General features: G+C 35.4%; 1 protein-coding gene across 1 annotated transcript in view; it reads left to right on the forward strand.

The window, feature by feature from the left end:
* The window catches only part of UBE2W (ubiquitin conjugating enzyme E2 W), a 68,462-nt gene that overhangs the window by 39,951 nt on the left and 12,105 nt on the right, over positions 1–16,406 (forward strand). The window contains exons 3-5 of the mRNA XM_057735569.1: positions 2,988–3,090; positions 12,061–12,216; positions 15,315–15,390. Of these exons, the coding sequence (XP_057591552.1) occupies positions 2,988–3,090; positions 12,061–12,216; positions 15,315–15,390 (335 nt within the window). The remainder of the gene's footprint in view (positions 1–2,987; positions 3,091–12,060; positions 12,217–15,314; positions 15,391–16,406) is intronic.

Here is a 16,406-nt window from a genome sequence, read left to right on the forward strand (position 1 = left end):
GATTCCACATGTAAGAAGTATCATGTAATTTAATATTTGTCTTTCTCTGACTTACTTCACTTAGTATGATAGTCTTTAGGTCCATCCCTGTTGCTGCCAATAGCAGTATTTCATTCTTTTTTTTGTGGCTGAGTAATATTCCATTGTTTAATGTGCCACATCTTTTTTTGTTGTTCTTGTTACATATATATATTTAAAGTATAGTTGATTTACAATATTGTGCCAATCTCTGCTGTACAGCAAAGTGACTCAGTTATACACATATATACATTCTTTTTTTAATATTCTTTTCCATTATGGTTTATCACAGGATATTGAATATCATTCCCTGTGCTATACATTGGGACCTTGTTGCTTATCCATTGTAAATGTAATAGTTTGTATCTACCAACCCCAAACTCCCAGTCCGTCTCTCTCTTTCCTCCCCTACCCCTTGGGAACTGCAAGTCTATTCTCTATGTCTATGAGTCTGTTTCTGTTTTGTAGATAGGTTCATTTGTGCCATATTTTACTTTCCACATATAAGTGATGTCATGTGGTGTTTATCTTTTTCTGTCTGGCTTACTTAGTGTGATAATCTCTAGTCGCATCCATGTTGCTGCAGATGGCATTATTTTGTTCTCTTTTATGGCTGAGTAGTATTCCATTGTATACATACACCACATCTTCTTTATCCATTTCATTGGTCGATGGACATTTAGGTTGTTTCCATGTTTTGACTATTGTGAACAGTGCTGCTATGAACATAGGGGTGCATGTATCTTTTTTGAATTATAGTTTTGTCCAGGTATATTCCTAGGAGTGTTATTGCCTGATCATATGGTAACTCTGTTTTTAGTTTTCTGAGGAACCTCTATACTGTTCTCCATAGTGGCTGTACCAACTTACATTCCCACCAACAGTGTAGGAGATATGCCACATCTTCTTTATCTGTTCATCTGTTGCTGGACATTTAGGTTGCTTCTGTGTCTTGGCTATTGTAAATAGTGCTGCTGTGAACACTGAGGTGCATGTGTCTTTTCAAGTTAGAGTTTTCATCTTTTCCAGATATATGCCCAGAAGTGGGATTGCTGACTCATATGGTAATTCTATTTTTAGTTTTTTAAGGAACCTCCATACTGTTTTCCTCAGTGGCTGCACCAGTCTACATTCGCACCAGCAGTGTAGCAGGGTTCCCTTTTCTCCACCCTCTCTAGCATTTATTATTTGTAAACTTTTTGATGATGGCCATTCTGATTCATGTAAGGTAATACCTCATTATAATTTTGATTTGCAGTTCTTTACTAATTGGCAGTTTGGAGCATCTTTCATGTGCTTGTTGGCCATCTGTATGTCTTCTTTGGAGAAATGTCTATTTAGGTCTTTTGCCTATTTTTTGATTGAGTTTTTTTTTTTTTTTTTTTTTTTGATATTTAGTTGTATGAGCTGTTTGTGTATTTTGGAAATTAAGCCCTTGTCAGGCTCATCTTTTGCAAATATTTTCTCCCAGTCCGTAAGTTCTGTTTTCATTTTGTTGATGGTTTCCTTTGCTGTGCTAACACTTGTAAGTTTGATTAGGGAGGAAGGACCTAGTTTTAAAGAGAATAGGTTTTTTGTTTTTGTTTTTTTAATGCAGTTTGCATTGTATTTTATTTACGGTGTTCTGGTTCTTATGTCAGGAATGTACTAGGTTTTTTTGCATATGTAATGTCAGTTATCTTTCCAACAACACTTTGAGGTGACTTTTTTTTTTAACTTTAACAGTTAATTTTAAAAAAAACCTATTTTAAAATCGAAATACTTGAAACAAGAGAAGTAAGACAGCTTACTCAGGGCCACACAGTTAAGGGACAGAGCTGTCTGATTTTACTGTAAAGTATTGCCTCTTGGGTCTGTGGTCATATCCTTTATTACCTTGTAAGGTATTTAGCATGCATTTTGAAAACGAACAGCCATCCTCTTAAGGGTCTATATGTGTTCCAACCCGATTGCTTTCAGAGAGTAGGCAAATTTATTATTTTACATACTCCAAAATCCATAATATGTGAGGTGCTCAGTAGAACCTCAACACTGTATCCTCAGTCTTCTGTTTGTTTCCCTGTATTTAAGATAATAAATTTTTATACCTGAAAAGTATAACATTAAAGGAATTGAGCAGATATACAATAATTGTAACTAGCATGGCTTTAATTAGGAGCCCATTTTGCTTCTAAATTCTGCCCAGTCATCTTTGTCATAATAATCTCTATTCCTCTACCCTCCCCCCCCACTTTTTTTTTTAAAGAACAAGAGATGCTATACAGAATTTAATTATAAATAGATTTATATTCATGATTGTTATGTATGAAAACAAAGTAAGCTTACATAGATGCCATAGAAATCTATTCTGGGTTTTATTAAACAATTGAAACATAATGAGAGACAAAGGAAAGGCCTTCTAGAGCCTTGACAAGCCATCAGAGTAAATGGACTACTCTCAGCTTAGCTTCCTTTTTCCTCTTCAGCCTTCTCTAGAATACTGAGAGAAAATTGGTCTGACAGCTACAATTCTCTGTAGTCACTGCCAATTCTCATAGCTTCTAAAATAATTATATCAGAAAAGTAATTGATTAGTTTGATGTTATCTATAAAATCTTTTCCATAATTGTAGAGAAAGTCTGAAGAAATAAGGTAGCATAAATTGAATAGCTGAGTGCAGGCTTTGGTGTCAGCACACCTAAGTTGGGTTTTATTTTGGTTTTTTTCCCAGACTTGTGTTAAAATTTGGCCTGTCCTTTGTTAGCTGTCTGACCTTGATCTACGTATTTAACCCTGCAGTGTCAGAGAAGGGAATAGGGCCAGGGCTGTTAGTACCTACTCCTATAATTGTTGGGAGACTGAAGTGTGTTGTTATATATGAATGACTCCTGTCTGTGCCTGGCATAGAGGAATGCTCGGTGTTCTCTTTTCTCCTCTCACCCCAATCCTTTATAACTGAAGTTTAATTTTTTTTTTTCCCCCTAATCTAGGTGGATTGTAGACATGGAAGGTGCACCAGGTACCTTATATGAAGGGGAAAAATTTCAACTTCTATTTAAGTTTAGTAGTCGATATCCTTTTGACTCTCCTCAGGTAACTGTTTTGCTTTTTAAAATTTTATTGTATTTTTAGATTATAGCAAAATGCTAAATTAGTGGTTTTTTACTAAGTAAAAACTTATAAAAGAAATTCATTATAATTATGTGAATAGATTTGTTCCCTTATCTTATTTGTAATATAATCAAGATCATATGAACATTTTACTTTATTGAGATAAGGGTTTTGTTGCTTTTGTACTTCCAAGAACTTAAGACTGTTTCTTATCCATTCATGTCAAGCAGAAAAAAGGGATGGAAATCTAACCCAGGCCCACGGGTTGTGGGAGAACTTAGCATTTTGGAATAGCTGGAGGCATGTCTTCCTAGATAAGCTGATAGGGACCTCCCTGGTGGTCCAGTGGTTAAGACTTCACCTTCCAGTGCAGGGGGTGTGGGTTAGATCCCTAGTCAGGGAACTAAGATCCCGCATGCCTAGTGGCCAAAAAACCAAAACATAAAACGAAGCAATATTGTAGCAAATTCAATAGAGACTTTAAAAGTGGTCCACATCAAGAAAAAAAAAAAAAAAAGATGATAGAATGACATCCTCAAGTGCCTTTTTGAAAGGAGTGCTTCTTTGGTTTTGCAGTGGCATGCTATGTTTTGCAGCCTTTTAGTACTGCAAGGGCAGAATATATTACAAGACATTAAATATCTAGACAGCCCTAAATCTGATCATTATAATTTGAGGCACAGTCAGTTTAGTTAATGTCTTAAAACTTGGAAAAGGGATAATGGTGGTAGAGAAGAATTTTTGAGAGCTGTTTAACTGTAGTGAGTGATTTATTCTTGGAGGTTAGAGAAAAGGAGACTCTAGGATGAATTCTAGATTTCTGGCTTGGTAAGATCGGTAATGAGTTACTAGTAGCAAAATGATAAGACAGTGCCCAGCTCTGTGTAGCACTACTAGGTAATGAGGTGTTGTGGATAATGAAATTTCCCAAATAACCTGAAATTCAACGTGTTAGGTGCTCAAATCTGCTATTTTTGAGGAAAATCATATTTCATTTCTACTTTAAATAGACTATACCAATCTTATCCATGTGGGAGTGTAGGTGGAAGTCAACTATTGTATTGTGCTATCGATAAAGAGATCATTGTTTTAAGGCATAGAATTAAATTTCATGAGTTCTGAAATTTCCATGTAAGCAGAAAATTAAGATGTTGGGGGCTCATTTTTATCTTTTTCATAAAAATAAGGTGAAGAGGTATGTGTTGTCATGACCTCTAGGCTTCTGTAATAACCATGTGTAGACTGTAATCAGAAACCAAAGGAAGTGATCTTCACTTTCTGTTGTTGCCTTTTGGCTTATGAGCATCATCTTGCTGTTATTGCTTGAAGGCAGTGAGGTATCCGCTTGTCACCTTCAACCTGTTCTTCTACCTCACTTCAGCTAAGTTCATTGAAGGTTTGTGAAGGAAGAGTAAACTCACCACCTCAGAAACTTTGCCTTAGGGGAATATTGGAAAAGGCTTTACTCTGGGAACTCACACATTTTTCAACAGAGGAAAATAATATTTCTGTAAATATGAAACCAGGTCAGAAATATTCTCTAAACTCTCAGTTTTTAACTCTAAATCAAATATCAAACTTAAGCATCATTTGAATTTCATCTTTAATATTTCTGTAAGTTAGAGCCTTTGTAATAAATTCTATCATCTTATCTTGTATTCTGTTTGTCTTCCTTCCCTGGTTTTACTCCTGCTCGCTGGTCTGATTTTGGTGTCCTCCAGGTTCTTTATTCAGCGCTCCCTTGTTCTTCTCACTCTTTAAAGTCTTTAACCATCTTAAGCCACTAACTTCCAGATCTCTAGCTCTGTGTACAGTCTCTTCTCTCTGAGGTTTAATTTCACACCCTTGTTGGACATCTTTACTTGAACTCCTCCTGAAGTCCCAAATTTAACACAGCTAAACTCAGTTTTTTGTAATAACAAAAAAAAGTTAAAAAAAAAAAAAAGAATTTTTTCCTTAGGTTTCTGTCCATTTATCTTCTTGTGCTGAATGCAGTTTTTCAGATCCTTTCACAGACTTAAGGCAGTCCACCACTTTTCTTACCTTATTGTTAGTGCTGTGTCGTCTAAGTGTTTAGCTTCCATTTGGACAAAATAGCCTCTAGTTCTTTCCACTCCTAACCATCCTTTCACAGTGCTGTTAGATTTCTTTGAAGATCCAGTGACCTCATTGGTTTTCCCACATACTTCCACCATCACCACCATCCCCACCCTCCTCAGTAAATCTCGTGATGGTTCTTATTTCCTGTGGAATCAAGTCAAGCTTAGCAGTCAGGTCCCTTTATGGTTGAGTCTGAAGTAAAGCATTTCAGCCACACAGTACCTCTATGCCTTCTACCATATAGTAATGTTTGCATCATACTTTATTAATATAACTTTCATTATGATTTTATTTTGTAATAGTTCTTAATGAAGTGGTTAAGGGAGATGGATTCATCTTTATTTTATAAGTGAGGAAATTGAAGCCTATAGACGTGAATTGTCTTGTTTAGGGTTTAAAAGCTAGTTAGTAGGACAATCAAGAATCAAATCTAAGTTACTTCTCTTCCATACTGCCAATTAGGTGTGAGTACCAGAGTGGGGAAAATGCCTGTTTATCCATTAAGTAATGTTATCTCTGAAAGTGAAAAATAACATGTAGAATGATGTGGAAACCCTAGGGCAAGTTGTTCCCAAGCTTTTGGAATATGAGGATTCCTTTTCTTTTTCTTTTCTTTTTTGTTTTTTTTTTTTAAGACTTATTTTATTATTTATTTATTTTTTGGCTGTGTTGGGTCTTCTTTGCTGTGCACGGGCTTTCTCTAGTTGTGGCAAGCAGGGGCTACTCTTCGTTGCTGTGCACAGGCTTCTCATTTCAGTAGCTTCTCTTGTGGAGTACAGGCTCTAGATGCGCGGGCTTCAGTAGTTAAGGTGCATGGGCTCAGTAGTTGTGGTACACGGGCTGAGTTGTTCCGAGACACATGGGACCTTCCCGGACCAGGGATTGAACTTACGTCCCACCTGCATTGGCAGGTGGATTCTTAACCACTGCGCCACCAGGGAAGTCCCGAGGGGTCCTTTTTGACATCAGTTAATTTTGTGGTCCTTCCCATGTCATAGAATTTATATATTCTGACATCCATGATTGAGAAAATGACAGAGCACTCTGAGTCCAGTAATACTTTAAAATTATTTTTAAATTCTATTAACACGTTATCTGTATGGTCATAAAACAATAACAGATCCAGTAATCAAAGCTTGATGTACATATAGATTTCAAGATTTTTCTGATAACTGAAACTTTCCAAAGGTCCATCGCTCTGGATAAATGGTTGGAACCACTGTAGGGCAGTAAAATTCCCTGTTAACCAAAGATTTTATTTGATGAGACATGGAAACATCGGCCCTTGTTTGATAATTAGTCTTCATTTTCCTATGCTGTAAGCATTACTACATTTACCACTACTTAGAAGAGTATAACTTGAGGACATATCCCTAGAATAAACCAGTCTCATTGTGAAATGATTACTTCTGTGTCTGTGAGATCTGTGTCTATAGATGAGATCCATAAGACTATACATAAAATTTATAGGCTTTTTTTTCCGCTACTAGTTATAATTAATTTTGCATGTATCTCACTTCACAGTGAAAAAAGGCTACCTATGTAAAACATGATGTTTGGCCCAGTCATTTCCTTTAAAAAAAACAATAATATCAACAAAAAACTTTCTCAGTTAATATGGGAGCAGAGATGAGGTACCTTTTCGTCACTGTTTTCTGTTAATGTGCACTGCTGTCAGCCATTCAGAAAATAAAATTCCTTCTATATTGTATATTCTAGTTCCCCAGGTAAATGCTTGGTTAACATGTATTGAGCATGAATTGTGTACTTTAGAGATGGCAGAGAGCACAGAAATTAAAAAGGAATTGAGCCTGCCTTTAAAAAGCTGATAATCTGTTTAGTATTTGGAGATGGGACATTTATTCAATCATCCTGTAAGTGTTTATTGAATATGTATCTAGTAAAGGACAAACACTTCACTAGATGTTGGCAATTGAGTGGTGAACAAAATGGCCCTCCAAAAACCCTCCTTATGTGGAGTTTACATTCTTGTAGAAAGAGAAAGACGGTAAACAAAAAGCAAAAATATATAGTATGGAAGATGGTGAGAAAAATTAGAAAAGAGGAGTCAGTGTTGCAGCACTGGATAGAGTGATCAGGAAAAATTTTACTGAGAAAGTGACTTTGGAGGAGAGACCTGAAAGAAGTGAGCACATAAGCCACATGAAAGGGGTGAGAGAAAGGACAGGTGAAGACAAATGCAATGGCCCTGAATCGGGAGCACACTAAGTGGGTCCCTGGAGTATTGTATAAGCAAGAAGAGGAGAGTGGGGTCTAGATCAAAGAGAGAATTTGGGCTGGGGGGTCTACCACAGATTGGATAGGACATTTATAGCCTATCGTAAGAATTTTGACTTTTACTCTGAATGAGGTAGAAAGCCTTTGGAGATGCTGAGCAGAGGAACGACATGCTCCTGCTTCAAATTAAAACGAAAAATTTGGCTGTTACGTGGCAGATTGACTGTTGGAGGCACAAGGGTACCTGCGTTGCAGTGGTCCGGGTGAGCGGTGCTGGTGATTGGCATCAGAAGGGTAGCAGTGGAGGTTGTGGAAGGTGGCTGTTTTGGACCTATTTTAAAGGTGCTAAAATATACTTGCCTTGATTTTAAAGCTTTAGAAACATTGGGGCAAAAGAGTAATCGCTTTCCCCTCACCCCTAGTCCCCCCCCCCCCCGTTCATTCCCCCTTAACCCTTTTGTTCTGTTGCTTAAAATCCCCTCATTGCAGAGATCCAGAGCTTACTTTCGTAGTGCCCTCATCCTCTTATTCGTGGTCTGACCTCCTTGCTTTGGGAAAACTGTTAATATTCGTGCTGCTGATACATACTAGATGACTAAAAGGAGAGAACTAAACTGAAAACTATATCCCCAGTCACTTTTGTCAAGTATCTATCATTTATGTGAGAGTACCTATGTCATATATATTGTTCATAATGAGATATTTCATTTAGTTCACTAAACTCTCTGCTTGTATGTTCAGTTTTTTGTAGTTGCCCTCTACGTATTGTCATCTACTTACATTTTTAATCAGAGAAAACATTCCTTCATATTGTCCCTGTAGAAACCTTGGTATCCATATTGTAGATTGGCTTTTATAATTATAGCCTGTTTTGTATTGCTCATTCTTTGTATATTGTATTTTGACCTAGCTTGATATATTATATTAGGTATCTGACTTTCTAATCACTTTCAGAGCACTAGTCTGAACACAGTAGTATGCCTTCATTGGGGTGAGATCTCAGTATTGTGAGATCATTTAGTATTGAGCTTGATGTTTGGAAGCCCTTCAGGTATGAGGAGCACCATGAATTTCACATTAGAAACAGCTAATATCCATCCTTTATATTGTCACTGCTGGTGGCTTTCAGTCTAGGTTTTAGTAGTTTTGTGAACAACACTGCATTTAGTACCCACAGGTTACCCAGAGGTTGGCTTGCCTAAAATGTTAGGTTGAATGTGGGATATGCATACTTACCTCCAAAATTATATGACTCCTGAGCATAGATCTCACCTGCTCTTGAATTTGAGCCACACTGATAGGGGGATGTTTGGAAATTTAGAAACATGAGGACTGCTTCTGATGCAGACTCAGAACTTCAAATGTGGTTCACGTGCATTAGAGCTAAGATCCTTTTCTAAAATTTTTTCCATTAAATTGCTTGTTCTTCAAAATCTGTAATTCCATTTTACTCAGTTTGGTTTACCCAGGGGGGCATGTGTGCAGTGTCTGGTTGCTGTTTGATGTATATGACTACTTTAAATCTGAATAGATTGTTTAAAAAATAAATTAGCAAAATTCTTTATACCTTTGTTTTCAAATTCACTGTATTCAGTTATCTTGTCACATCTTTTAGACAGTTTATCAGCTACTTGGGACTCTACTCCCCCAAAATTTTTGAACCCTGCAAACAGCTTAAAGTCTCTTAAGTTTTCAGAGCCTTCTTGGCTGCATTAAAAAAAAATTAAATGTCCATTTCCTTTTCTGGGTTGTACTGCAAATTAAATAAACAAGGATAGTTAAGAGTGGTTTTGAAGAAATTCAGCGTTGGTTATTTTTCTGTCACATGCAGAAAACCAGAATGGCAAAGTTTACATCAAAACTGTCTGTGCAGACTGCTTACCAGCCTTTTACATGAATAAACTGTTGAAAAAAGTTTTTACTTATATTTCAGGAATTCACCTCTGGCATGGAAGCTCAGCCTTTCCATGTTTAAACAAACTTCTGAAATTCTGTATCTGGCAGGTTGCGCCCTAAGGGTTACCTATATACCATGTGCAATAACTCAGTTCCCCTGTTTCTGGTTGCTAGAAGTTTTAGGCTGGCTGCATTTGCCGTGAATGCAGCAGGTTTAAAAGCCCCTGCTCTTTCTTTCTTTCTTTCTTTTTTATAAGCATTATTGAGATCTGATTTATTTTTATTTCAGTCCTCTCAAAGTTCAAAACTGTTTCTGTCTCCTTGATTTCTGGCTCTTTTCTCTGCTTACAGAAGAGTGTCTGCTGCTTCTGCTGTAGGTGTCTTCCACTGCTACTCATGCTCTTCCTTTCTGTCCTTTACTTTTGGTTCATGCACACTTCTTAGCTCTCAGGCCAAGTGATTTAGTTTATAATTATTTCTCTCCAAAAAAGAATACTGCTTTTCTTTGCTCTGTGAGTTGGCTAGCCAGAGCATGTTGTGATAACCTTTTGTTTGGCTCTCTGTGTGTTTTCCTTGATGGTTGCCGATACGTTGATTCATCTGTGCCGGAGATAACTTGGCAGTTCTTACTTTTTTTGTCAGAGCACTGTTCTACGTGACTTGTTTTAAAAAAGACCTTACTGGAGAAGAAATAATCTTTAAAAATAATTGTGGCCAGGGAACAAGCTCTCTTGGGCACTGCTGTTAATGAAAATATCCTACTAGTCAAATGGCATTTTGTGGCAAAATGAACACCCCAAAGCAGATGCATATTCTGTGAGATTTGTAAAGACGTCCACAACACATTGTAGGAATATGAAATGCATATGATATAATAAACTATAGTCCCACATTTATAAAAAAATTAATTAAAAACAATTTTGGAGAGACTCATGGAGCTGCAAGACCTTTAAGCAGTCGTTTCCCTTTGCAGAGCAGCACCTTTTTTAGCAAAAAGTAATGAAAAAGGCACTAATACTGATAGATATCATTGAGATAAATGTGCTTCAAACACTGCTGTGCCCACATCTTCCAGGGGGTCTTCTGTAATTGGGCAGAACAAGTAACTTGATAGCTCTTGTTTTAAGACTTTACTTTTAATTGTCAGCTTTACTTTAGCTCTTTTTTTCATGGGAATGGAGGGTGGATGATCAGCATTTAAAGGGAAAAAAAATGCAAATGTATAAAGTCATTCCTTTGAGAAAAAAATTCTTCTTCCTACCTTATATTAGTTTCAGCGAAGGAAATGAGCCCCATATGTTAGCAGTATATTTGAAGTATTAGAGGACTCCTACTTGTAACTTCCCATGACATATGCCATATTAAAATATGGCATACCTTATTCTGGCCACACTTATTTCACTGGCTCTCTTTTCTGCTCTATAAAGGAAAAAAAGGCGGGGGTGGTATGCCTAGAGCAATATATTTTATCAAGTTGTCATCACTTACGGTAGGGTTTCTCCTTACTAAGATTCTGCTATATTCGAGTGTGAGGCGATTTGCAGGGCCGAGATATATTGTACTTACTGTAAGTCTGGTTTGGGAACTACTGGTTTATATTTGATGAGTTTTATAAAAACACCATCATAACTAGTGAATCAGAATCTGTGAAAGTGGGGCTCTTGAGTTTGTATTTTTAGCCAGATCTCCAGGTGATTTTTTTTTTAAGAGAGATCAGGAAATAGGAATTACTGCTAAGAAGCAATAAAAATGCTACATCATACTGTTGTATAAAATACACTTAAAAGATTGGTGAATTAATTTTTTATATCAAAGTAAATAATTTATTATGAACTAAGCATTCTTAAATATGAGACTTCTACTTGGACCTACTTTGGGCTGTGCTTACAGATTCCTCAGGATGTATGAATTTACTCTCTTGCCTGTTCAGATGCTTAGGTAGCTATGCTTAAGAAGCAGTACTATTGAGCTATTGAATTATTAGGGCGAAGGAAGGAAATAATAGATTTATTTACCTTTCAAAACAGTACTGAGGCAAGATGGAGAAAGGGGAAAACCATTAGAAGAAAAGGCAGAGGAAAACAGCAAGTAATTGGCAGACTCATTCAACCTTTGTTTTTTCATCTGAGCGCATAGATTTTTGCTGATTAATATGTGGTAATTCGTGCCCATCATAATGGAAGTGTGAGTTAGATGAGGTGGAATATATAGCAGTCATTTCCTTTTGCATATAGAACCTTAAGTAATTAACATTGTTATAGGTAGAAGGGGTGTTCCTACCACATTTAATTCATATTGTCCTAAAGCTGAATACTTCCATTTGGAGTTTTAGAGTACAGTATTTGATGTCTGCATGCAGAGGACAATGAGTAAAACTTGAAAAACCATTCTTGTAAATACAGTTGTCTTTCACTAGTCTAAAAATACATGGTACTCTAGAAAATTTTAAAAGAAGTTAGTGAAAAATAGCTGAAATATAAACTAGGTAATCTGAAGTGTTTTCCTACTACATGATCATTTATATAGTGAAATTGAATTTCAGTACTTATTGAATTGATGAGAATAAACTACAAGCAGTTGTTTCTCTTGTTCCTGGCATTGATTTTGTTTGTTTTTAATTTGGTTTTTAATATATTAACCTAGATGGAGAATATATATATATATATATTTTGGTAATACAGAATATTTGAGTGTTAATGGAATTTTGTTCTTTCTTAGGTCATGTTTACTGGTGAAAATATTCCCGTTCATCCTCATGTTTATAGCAATGGTCATATCTGTTTATCCATTCTAACAGAAGACTGGTCCCCAGCGCTCTCAGTCCAATCAGTTTGTCTTAGCATTATTAGCATGCTTTCCAGCTGCAAAGAAAAGGTAGGACTTTTCAGAATTATTCCAGGTAATAGCTCTTCTTTTAGTTTAGGTTGAGAAACTATTTTAATATAATTTATTTGAAGAAAGGACTTCATGCTTTTTATAGGGAATGTTTAGTAATAGATTGGAAAATAATTTGGTAATGGAAGTCAGGAAATTTCTGCAGATGTTCTTAAATAATCTGAATTTTATTTCCGTAAGCAGGCACATTTCCGTAAGGGCAAAAATGTACAAGAAATTACTATTTCTAGATTCACAGTGGAAAGCCCCAGGAACAAGCATCATAGCTCCCTTCTCCCTTCTCCCCTCTGCTGGCTTCCACCTATCAGCCTCTTTTAGGGAATTTCCCAGGAACCAGAGCTTTCCTATCACAAAGACTAGGTTGAAGGAGGAGGACTAGATTACCAGTAGAATTTTCAGGACTTTTCCTCTTATTCTCCTTTACTAATCTACAGATTCTGTGTCTGATGGAGAAAGGGGGTAAAGACCAGAAAGGAAAATCATGTGAGTTAAATTTAGAATACCCTTTTAAAGTATCTAAATCCTCTCTGCATTTCTGCGTTTCTGGCCCTCTTGTCATTCCTGCTTGAGGGTTAGTGTCTCAATATCCATATATTTTTTAAAGCTTCTCTTCTCCATGGGGGTTTCCTTTTGTTTTCTGTTTAAAGGAGAAATGAATTTTCCTTAGAGATTAGGGAGCTGTGGGATTATTAATTTATTTTAGTAGGGCTTTTTTTTTTCTTCTGTGTACTCCAGATTGAACTGTTATTTTTATTAAATTAATATTTAAAGAACATTTAAGATAGTACTTCATTTTTAAATGGTAGATTATCTAGATTTTGAAACATTTAAGACATTTGTTTGCAAAGTGAGTTTCTTGGAATGTTAGTTGCCTAAGAGGTGTCTTGCTGTTAGGTTTAAAAAACTTTTTTGTTCAAATAGGAATGAAAATAATGAGTTAAATTGTGTGTGTGTGTTTTAATTGTAGCGTTAGAGCCCTTAATATGCACTTTTGTGTACCACCAGAGGAAGAAAGAAACTTCTGGCAGTTAAACTATGACACCGCATTAGTTGAAAGACATGTATTCCCCAATGGGGGGGAGGGGTAAACTAGAGCAACTTGATGTTTTCTAACGCCTTCATCCTTTTCTAACCCTCATCTTTCCCCTCACATTCCAGTTGTCTGCTATTAGTGTTTCCTGCGTAGTTAGTGTAAGACTAATCATTCCATTTAAATTATCGATAAACTATATTATATAATATAAACTGTAAATTATAATTTATTCAACCAAAATGATAATCTGGAAGTCAGAATTCTGGCAGCATTAGTTTTGTGAAAAATTATAAAATTCAGACATTATTAGGTACCTACTCTGTGCTATTGTTAACTGTGCTAAGTACTAGGTTACTCAGATGAGGAGGAAATGTGTTTTGGCACTGAGGGGAATCTAGCGCCAAATAAGCTTTAAAAAGACTTTTAAATATTCACCAAAAGCTGTTCTGTTAAAACAGGTGAATTTTATTCTGTGGTGGACATGGTTCTGTCAGTTTCATATTAATAGTCAACGCTCTGAATACAAATTTTAGTTTTACTCTAGGCATTTTTTAGTCATAATTCTTTCATTCCAGTTTCTTCTTTCACAATCAAGAATGGTTTCCTAGGCTGAAGGCACTTAAATCCAGCACATCAGTAGAATAAAGATAATTTCTAATATTGAGACCAGTGGCCTTTCAGTAACCTACCCTTTATTCTCAGTGCCCTTGTGATACAGATAGTCCAAACTTTCCAGCTTGTATTCTGTTCCTAAAACAATTTGGGTAGTTCATCTTTTTTGTATAGTTACTTTATTTTTTTAAGAACCATATCTCCTTGATCACTTACCAATTTGCTTATATTCTTGACATAAGCAAATAGAATGAATTTTTTTCTTTTGGTTTTTGAAGATTGGGTTCTAATAAATAGATACAATGCATTTATGAAATTATTTGTTACAGTAGTAACAGTTTATTATGAAATTATTTGTTACAGTAGTAACAGTTTATTCCGCATGAACACAGGTTATGACTTTATAGGACAAGCAATAGCAGATCATCTCTTCTTTGAAGATAAGCATCTAATTTCATGATAATAATTTTCAGGAATTTTCTCTAACTGTATAAACAGGGTAATCTTGGGATAGTTGTTTAATGTCTTATGCTCTACTTTTTCCTTCTATTAAATTACTGTTGTTATTATTATCTCAAGAGATCATCGTTATGTATATGAATTTTAGAAGTGCCAAGTGGACTGCCAGTTTTCCTTTCTGCTACCTAGGTAGTCCTGTTCACCACTGCTATTTGGTCGGACCTATCATATTATCAACTAACCTGTCCTCAGTGGCTTTAATACAAATCTGACATGTTTCCAAACCTTTGTATTTCTTGTGTCTGATCAACATCCAACAGTTTTCAAGAAATTCTTTCACAACATGTCTTCAGTGTTGTTGGCATCACTATTTCTGCTGTAACTTCCTTGCAGAGCTGCTGTGTCCTGCTAATATTGTGCTAGTCATATATGCTAGGGCATGTGTATAGCAGAAACGCTCATGCATTGTTTCCCCCCTTTTCCTCTTGTATGCATTTTGGAAACTGAATCCTTTGGTCTCTCCTTAATGATACTTTTTTTATAAGAGAACAGTAATCCTTTGTGGAGGTTTATTAAGTTGCTAGCGTTTCTCCGACAAACCTAGTTAGGTAGGCTTTTGTTTTGATTAGCTCACAAAAGTAATTATTAAATTATTTCTAGGGAGATAAGATAAATGAAATCAAAATTTTTTACAATCTAATGCTGCCACTTTTGGTTGATAGTCATTCTCTAGTAATCCCATTGGAACCTAATGCAAATTACATATGCACACCTTTTTTTTTTTTTTTAACAATTTCGGTGTCAAGAGACTACATTTTCTAGAATATATTATTTTTTCAGTTATGACATCAGCATTTATATTGTTTCTTATGCATTCTGTAATACTTTTGCTAAAGCTTTTATTAAAACTGTCTCCCCCTTATGTTTTCTTATTTTACAACTTCTTATCTATTTAAACTCTTTTTGGTTTCAGAGACGACCACCAGATAACTCTTTTTATGTTCGAACATGTAACAAGAATCCAAAGAAAACAAAATGGTGGTATCATGGTAAGCAGTTTTATTTTAGAATGGTAACTTTTTAGTATTTTGGTTTGAAAGGTTATATATCTGCTTGCTTGGGAAAAAGAAGGAATATGTAATTGGTGTTGTATTTTTGTATTGAATAATATGGAGGTGAATCTTTAAAATAGTTTAAGATATTTTATGGATAAGTTAGACTAGATTTTTAATGGAGCACATAAAATCATGGCCATCATACAAGTAAAATCTAAAATTGCTTTAAAATTCTGCTCTACCATTTTACTACAAAAAAGAAGTCCTTAATAATCTTAAATCCAATTAGAACTAGTCTGTTGGGCAACCTGTTACTTGAAATAGAAGTTATGATGCCTTGTGTACTTATTTAGTTGTGGTACTGTTGTTAGGGTGGAGAGTCACATTGTTAGAGATGGTCCATTAGCTTAAAGGAAAACTCTTCCCATTCTAATAGTTATTCCTGAAAAAATTTGAGGTTCTACTGATTGTAGCTTTATGAATAGATTGTTTTCAATATTTTAATTTCTGTTATTTTTGTTGGGTGATGGTAGCTTACTAATTGAAGGCCGCTAGCATCTTTTCTAAGCTGACTTTACTGCTTTCTCAAAGAGATATTTGAAATTTAAAAACAGAAAGTTTACATTCATGAGAAACCATAAAATTATTATAAAAATTATTACTCAAAAAGTATTATAAAAATGTATATTCTTTACAAATTATTGGTTTAATGTAATTCAGTAAAAATTCAGTAGCATGATAGAGTGGGCGCTTTTAAGGTTTGGAAGAAAGATGAGAAGAACAGTTTGAATTTTGAATTAAAGGATAATGAAGAAGGGTAAAGCTACCAAACACCAAAAGATAATAATGTGAGAATAGACATTGAAATGGAATTACTCTTTTCTTGGCCTTTTTGTATATAAGATTTGAATATGTGATAAATGATTTGTCACAAATCAACGAGAAGGGGAAAGATTATTTAGTAAGTAATCTTGTTAGAAAATTGGCAATCATTTTGGGAAAGAAAAATT

Source organism: Hippopotamus amphibius, chromosome 5 (genome assembly GCF_030028045.1).
Source record: "Hippopotamus amphibius kiboko isolate mHipAmp2 chromosome 5, mHipAmp2.hap2, whole genome shotgun sequence".
Taxonomy (NCBI): domain Eukaryota; kingdom Metazoa; phylum Chordata; class Mammalia; order Artiodactyla; family Hippopotamidae; genus Hippopotamus; species Hippopotamus amphibius.